The 7,948-nt window shown below is 38.2% G+C and overlaps 1 protein-coding gene across 2 annotated transcripts in view; it reads right to left on the bottom strand.

The window, feature by feature from the left end:
* The window catches only part of NAB1 (NGFI-A binding protein 1), a 45,686-nt gene extending 39,338 nt beyond the window's left edge, over positions 1-6,348 (bottom strand). For both annotated transcript variants that reach the window (XM_004701496.2, XM_004701497.2), the window contains exon 1: positions 5,519-6,348. In XM_004701496.2, the coding sequence (XP_004701553.1) occupies positions 5,519-6,337 (819 nt within the window). In that variant the 5' untranslated portion in view covers positions 6,338-6,348. The remainder of the gene's footprint in view (positions 1-5,518) is intronic.
* Between the last annotated feature and the right edge of the window lie 1,600 nt (positions 6,349-7,948).

The following is a 7,948-nucleotide window of genomic DNA, read 5'->3' as shown; positions in this document are numbered from 1 at the left end:
TAACAGTTGTATGAGCCCCTAATAAAATGTTAAAAAAGAAAAAAAAAAAGAAAGAAAAAAAGAATGATGATGGCAACAAATGTACAAATGTGCTTCACTTAATGGATGGATGGATTGTGATAAGAGTTGTATGAGCCCCCAATAAAATGATTAAAAAAAAAAAAAGAAGTATTTGTGAGAGCTGAAAAAATGTTTTTCCAGGTATAGATAACTTCCTGATTTTCACCCACTCTTGGTTTACAAACAGCTGTCTTGAGAGGCTAGAAGACAAACACCTGCAAGGAGCTTTACATGAAGAAAACTTTCAGAACTGTTGCTAATAATAATGATTAAGAGTGTATTACTAGTTTCCTTATTTGGAAATTGAGAACAAACTAGTTACATTCTTTAATCTTAGGTATTTACAAAAACTTGAAATCAGTTTCTGATTTTAAATAGTAAAGTGAAAAAAATCTAAATGATTCTAATACCTTGGTGTATACTTACTAGTACTTTCTTTTAATTTTCTCAGTATTTCTTCATTTCCTTCAAGCTAGTTTGAAGAAAGCTTCTGATACTTAAACTTATATCCTAAACTATATTATTGACCAGTTCACATATTTGAATTATAAGTAACAAATGGCTTAAGTTTCAAATATAGAAGCCACATTTTCCAAAGACCCTACCCCCACACCTCAGCCTACTGGCAATCATTTTGAGTGTTCCCTTATTTTGGGAAACCCACAAAGGTCTCATTACTTAAATAGCATCTGTATCTATTTATCTGAAGAGAAAGAGTCCCACAGTAAAAGGCTAAGTGTCAAGTAATTCTTTGGTGTTTTATTTTTTAAAGTAAGGAAAGGGAGAAAATGAAAAGTTGATTGGGTTTACAAAAAGCAATCTCTTGAAAATATTTTTATTTTGAGAATAATACAGCTCTTGTAACTCAATTATATATTTCATATGCTATGTTTAAAAATTAAATAAAAATTTATCTACTCATGAAACTTAAATTGCCATCAGTTTGGGGCCATTATTTTCTATTATTGACAAATACAGTAACCTTTTAAATGGAGATCTCCAAGTTCAGGTAGTAAAAAATGTCAAAGATGTCTGAATTATAATACTACCATTTCCCCGAAAGTAAGACATCCCTCCAAAATAAGACCTATTTATCGTTTGCCTCTTGCTGAAATATAAAGCATCCCCCTGAAAATAAGACCACCCTGAAAATAAGGCCCCTCAAAGCTACCGTAACTCTGGACCTTAGTGGAGGGCACCACTGCGCAGCTCACTGTTGGCCACAGCGCAGCCAGAGCAGACAGGAAGTGTGAGGTCTCTTTTAATAAAACAATAAACGTGTACCGTATGTATTCTTCTTCATGGAAAAATAAGACATCCCCTGAAAATAAGAACTAGCGCAACTTTGGGAGCAAAAATTAATATAAGACACTGTCTTATTTTTGGGGAAACAGGGTAACTGCAATTACATGTAATTTTAAGATATAACTTACAGAACAGCTATCGAGTCAATGCTGACTTATAGCAACCCCTCCTGTGGGTTTCCGATACTAACTGTTTATAAGCGTAGAAAGCCCAGCCTTTCTCCCGCAGAAATGCTGGTGGTTTAAAACCGCTGACCATACAGGTCGCAGCCCAATGAGCAACTACTACACCAGGGCTCATTACACACATACACATCTATATATCCATATCTCAAACCAGATAAAATCACAGATTTACTACGTCACTGCCAATCAATTCTCTGATCTTAGGCTCTAGTATTGATTCTTATCTATAATGATTTAACTTCTGAAAATCTAATGGTAAATTGCTTAAAACAAGATTTATAGTAATGGGCTTTAAAAAAACCAGTGAGAGAAAAACCCTATTCACGACTATCTTCCCTTTATATACTATACAAATCAAATAAAGGCTGTTGCAACTGCTAGGTGCCATTGCGTTGGTTCTGATCCACAGTGACCATGTGCACAGCAGAGGAAACACTACCTGGTCCTGTGCCGTCCTCACAGCTGTTCCTGTGCCTGAGCCCATGGTGGCAGCCACTAGGTCAGTCATCTCGCTGAGTGCCTTCCTCTTTCTCGTTGCCCCTCCACTTTAGCAAGCACAACGTCCTTCTTCAGGGACTAGTGTCTCCTGAAAATATGTCCAAAGTATGTATGACGGAGTCTTGCCATCCTTGCCTCTAAGGAGCACTTCGGGCATACTTAGTATATCTGTACATATTAAGTATACCTCTAGGTATTACGATCATTTGATCCCCCACCCCCCGAACCTTACTACTGTATATACTCGAGTATAAGTCATGTCTGTTTTTTAAAAATATTTTTATTGGGGGCTCTTATATCTCTTATCACAATCCATACATTCATCCAGGGTGTCAAGTACATTTGCATATATGTCACCATCATCATTTTCAAAGCATTCTCTTCCCACTTCAGCCTGATATGAGCTCCCCATTTCTCCCCCCTCCCCCTCCCAACCGCTCTCCCTCACGAACCCTTGATAAGTTATAGATTATTATTTCCATATCTTGCATCATCCTCCGTCACCCCTCACCCACCTTTCTGTTATTCATCTCTCTGGGAGGGGGTTATATATTGATTCTTGTGATAGATTCCCCCTTCCTACCCCCACCTTCGCCTAATCTTCCTGGTCTCTCTACTCTCATTGTTGGCCCAGAGGGGTTTATCTATCCTTGATTCCCTTTAGCAGTGTGCATGCTCTGATCTAATCTGATTTGTAAGGTAAAATTGAGGTCATGATAGCGGGGTGAAGGAAGCACCACAGAACTATAGGGAAGTTGTGTGTTTCATCGGTGCTATACTGCACCTTGACTGATAAGCCGAGTTTTTCAGCACATTTTTTATGTAGTTTTTCTGGTGAAATTAGGTGTCTTGGCTGATATTCGGGTTGGCTTATACTCAAGTATATATGCTATTTGAAAATCAGAAAAAGATAATTAAGTTTTTGTAAATATCTAAGATTAAAGAATGTAATAGAAAAAATCAATTAAAAAAAGAATGTAATGAGTTTGCAATTTCCAAATAAAGAAACTAATTACTAATTACTAGACAATTAGTGTACATATACAATATATAGTATATGACAAAACATGTGCATACCCTATCTAAAATAACTGTTACTGAGAAATATAAAAGATCTAACTATCAAATACATATCCCCTAATCCTATAAGAAAAGCCTCATTATTGTATGTGTATTAATTCTCTAAATTAGCATATACATTTAAGGCATTGCCAAATAAAACATCAACAGGAATTTTATGAAGAACTTGACAAATTATTTTATTTAAAATTCCATTTATAAGGATAAATGCTAAAAAACAAAAACAAAACAAAACATCCCATAAGGGCTGAAAATAAAACTAATGAAGGGGTATGTTCTCGATATCAAAATATAATACAGAACTCTAATAATTTTTTAAGTCTCTACACTGGTTTAAGATTAGAAACTTGAATTAATGAAACCACATAGGCGAAGATCAATAGGTAAGTATTACATACCATTAATATTGAAACGGAAAACACTGCAAAGTCAAAGGACAAATGCAAACCTGGGGAAATGTTCACAGCCTATGACAAAGGGTTAATATCTTTAAAATACAAAAAGATCTTACCAACCAATTTTTCAAAAGACAAACAATGCCAACATTAAAACAAAGAAAATGAACTTTATATTGGATTTCTGTTAAATATGTGCAAAGATTTATCTTCAATAAGGAAAGCAAACTAAAACAATGAAAACGTGTCATCTATTAAACTGACCCCCCAAAAGCCAAACTCCCTGCCAATGAGTTGATGTCAACTCATAGAAACCCTGTAAGACAGCACAGAACTGACCCCCATGAGTTTCTGAGACTGTATCTCTTTATGGGAGAAGGCTCCATCTTTCTTAGACTGGTGGTTTCAAACTGCTGATCTTGTGGTTAACAGCCCAATTTGTAACCACTACGCCACGCTCCTCTATTACACTGACAGAGATTGTGTGGGGGTGTGTGTGTGTGTGAGAAAATGTAAAATCTAATGTTAGCAAGTGTACAGAGAAAGAGGCACTTGCATATAATGATGGCAGACATATAAATAATTTGTTTTATGTTTTTAGTTATTATCTTTTAAAATGTTGTGATGTTGGGGCTGAGCTATAGTGGTATAGTGGATAAACAATCAGCTGATACCCAGAAAGTCAGTTGTTTAAACCCACCAGCCACCCAGGGAATATATACAGTCTGCTTCTATAAAGATTTGCAGCCTTGGATCCCCCGGGGGCACGTGTAGCCTGTGCTATGCAGTCCCTAGAGTTGGAATGCACTTGACGGCAGAGGTTTAGCTTTGTTGTTGTCACTACAGTGATAAATCTACATCTTCTTTGACCCTACAATGTTATACATTGGAACCCATTCCATAGAAATATATACACTAGTCGGTACAGGTGTGCACGTACCACAGTATATAATACCAAAAAATTGAAAACAACTCAAGTGAACAACTAATTTAAAGTGAAAACCATTCATACATTATGCTGCATCAATACTATGGAATACAATACAGCCCATAAAATAACAAAGTAGCTCTATGGGTTCTGCTTGAAAAGACACCTAAAATAGTATATTGTACTGTGAATATATTGGTATGTTTTTTAAAATATTGTTTATTTGGAGACGTAATGGTAACTAACAGCATCGACATGCAAAACAGTGATATTTTTTATCACTTATATGAAGAGAAAGGCATTTGCTTCTTTCACATCCTTTTGTCATGAGCACATATTCAATTTAAAAAAAAAAGGTGAAGGGGACAAGATCTGATGTTAAACACGAAATAATTGCATTTCACCTGGACATTTTTTCCAAGGAGGTTTTATTTCTTTCTTCAAAAGAACAGTAATATTTTTTAATTTAATAAAAATCCTTCGAAAGGAAAATAAATAAAAAATTAAACAAAAAAGGATAGGAATAAAAAAATTAAACTTTTGAAATGCTGGACAAATAGGAGAAAGGCAATAACTGCAGAAGCTGAGAAGCTGTATGTGTCTGTATTTTCCTTGTACATACACAGAATATTTCTGGGGGGGAGCACTAAAAAGATGAAACAAGAAGAACTAATGCCAAATCAAAACAATGTTCAAAGCAGCAATAATGTTCCCAATGCTCATCTAATTTTGATTTCTGTGCTAGCTGAAATGGCTTTAAGTTGTTTTTTTTACAATATATTTTTGAACAAATGATTCTATTTATACTATTTTGTTTCCTTGCTAAAATATAAGCTGCCTTATAAATGAAAAGACTTCATATTTTCAATGTTTAGATTCTGAAAGTTTTCCAAACTTAGGAGTATTAAAGTCCAATGGGGGGGGGGGCTACTATAATACCAACACCTCAATGTTTTGGAAACAGTCCTCAGAGGGTATTATCTTCCTTGTTGCAAACTATTACCAAGCACATGTCTACGGAACAGTAGCACTCCCATACGCTATGAAGAACAAAGTGCAATTTTTACCTCATGAAGTGTGAGATGTTTCCCGTCCTTTCTCTTTGAGTCAAATCGGCCATAGATTGCACTGTATTTTCTAATCTCTTCCTCTTTGTGTGGATCATCATCGCTCATCTCAAAGATGTGGCCAATCATTTTGGCCAACTTTTTGTTGGATTTCAGCAGCTCTCTCACTTCATTCAAGTCACTTTTGGGTAGCGTGGGGGCCATCCGCTCCACGCACTCTGCCACAGAGAGGGCAGCAGCAGCATCCAGTGCCTCGCTGGTTTCTTTAGGGGAAGCCGGGGAGCCAAGGTCGGCTGGGGAGAGGCTGTGCTCACTTTCAGTGGCATGGTGGCCTTGCCAGAGTCTGGAGTCACCCACGCCCTGCAGCGCTAAGCTCCCCACCACATCTGACTTCCCCTGTCCTAAGCTCTGCACACAGGTGGTGGCAGCACATTTAGGGATTTTTAAGTGAGGTTCCCGGACACCGCTATTCCTTTCATAACTACTGCAGGAGATTCCCAGCCACGTCGGTGAGCCTTCCGGCAGCTTATAGATGGGTATGCTACTGACTGGAACGGTAGTCAGAGGCTGGTTAAAAAGGCCGGGGTTTGTAACCCAGTCTCTCAAAGCCTTTTGTAATCTTCTAACATGAAGGGGCTTGCTAGCCATGCCCACAAGTGCCATGATTTCCAAAAACTCCTCTTCTCCGGCTTCACAGAGCTGCTGGACATCATCACCACCTTGTTGGATAAAGGCATCAAAATAAGAGAGCAGATTGGCTTTTTGTAATATTCTATATAGCTGCAATTCGCCCAGGGTCCTGGGTAAAGCTGCAGCCATTACTGTGGATGGGTTTAACCTGCAAAAAAAAAAAAAAAAAGACAAGAAATACTTAACATGTTTGCCCCAAACTCCTTAAACCAAGTAAGTTAGATATCATTGGATTTAGAAATGCAATATAAGAACAAAAACAAGGTAAGACATGAAAAAAAAATTATCAAGGGTTCATGAGGGAGGGGGGGTGGGCGGGGGAGCGGGAGAAATGAGCTGATACCATGAGCTCAAGTAGAAAGAAAATGTTGGCAACATATGCACAAATGTGCTTGACATAATGGATAGATGGATTGTGAAAAGAGCTGTAAGAGCCCCCAATAAAATGATTAAAAACAATAAAAACAAGAAGCATTTGCCTACAGCCAGCTCCTAGGAAGCATTCCCTCTGTATCAGTGGTTCTCAACCTTCCTAATGGCATGTACCTTTAATACAGTTCCTCATGTGGTGACACCCCTCACCCCTAAAAAAATTATTTTCGTTGCTACTTCATAACTGTAATTTTGCTACTGTTATGAATCGGATGACTCCATGAAAGGTTCATTTGACCCCCAAAGGGGGCTCGACCCACAGGTTTAGAACCGCTGCTTTAAAGAGACAGAACAGGACCCAGGAAAGCACTTTCTGACCTCTCAGTAGCATTCAAGTGTTGCACACAGTTATCTGCAGACCTCCCACATACAAAGAGGAGTTGGCCAAATATTTCCATTTAAAACAAACAAACTTATTGTAATCAAAGCAGCCAAAGGAATAAAATAACCCTGTAGCCTTCAAGGGAAAAAATTACAGGAGGTTTTAAATGCAAATAACTCTGCTTTCAGAACAGAAGAGAGCAATAATTAACGGGAGATAATGCAAGCAGAGGATTGTCAGAAACATCCCTCAAGGTGAGGAAGGCACCACACCTAGGACTTGCACTGTATACCATGTGCCAAAATGTTACCCCAAATTGTAGTCACCTTGAGAGAAAAAAATGTTTCTTCCAGCCATGCTAAGAACAAACTCCTGGGTAGCCTCATCTCCTGAAACCCTCTGGGCAGCTGAAGTTTGCTCCTCAAAATTTATGGTTATTTGTTTCAAAATGGCTAATATGGGCATTGCCCAGTGACCTGATGACTTCCAAAAATACACAAACAACTGAACAGGAACACACTATTTTCTGCTACAGCTGTTTAGTAATTCAGTGATAGAATTCTTGCCTTCCATGCAGGAGACCCAAGTTCAGTTCCTGGCCAATATAGCCCAGGGGCAATCAGTGCAGGCTTGCAAGTTGCTATGATGTTGAATGGATCAGCAGAGTTTTCAGACTATGACAGATTAGAGAGTAAGGGTTGGGGATCTGCTTACAGAATCAGTCAATGAAAACCCTATGGATCACAAATGTCCAGTCTGCAAACAGCCACAGGGATTGAGGAGTGCAGCACTGAGCAGTGTTCCACTCCATGTGCGGGGGGCTGCCTTGAGTTTGGGCAACTTGTTGGCAGCTAACAATGAATGACATTCACTGCTAATACCCAGGAAACGGACCACAGTATTTTTGAAAAATATCGGGACTCAAGTCCCTGAGTTGCAACTCAGGAAAGTCCCATCATTTGGCTATTTGGTAAAGCTACACTAGA

This window comes from Echinops telfairi, unplaced genomic scaffold (genome assembly GCF_000313985.2).
Source record: "Echinops telfairi isolate 266 unplaced genomic scaffold, ASM31398v2 ScPeMD7_3;HRSCAF=10, whole genome shotgun sequence".
Taxonomy (NCBI): domain Eukaryota; kingdom Metazoa; phylum Chordata; class Mammalia; order Afrosoricida; family Tenrecidae; genus Echinops; species Echinops telfairi.
Note: the sequence above shows the minus strand (reverse complement) of the source record. Positions and strands in the feature narration are given on the sequence as shown.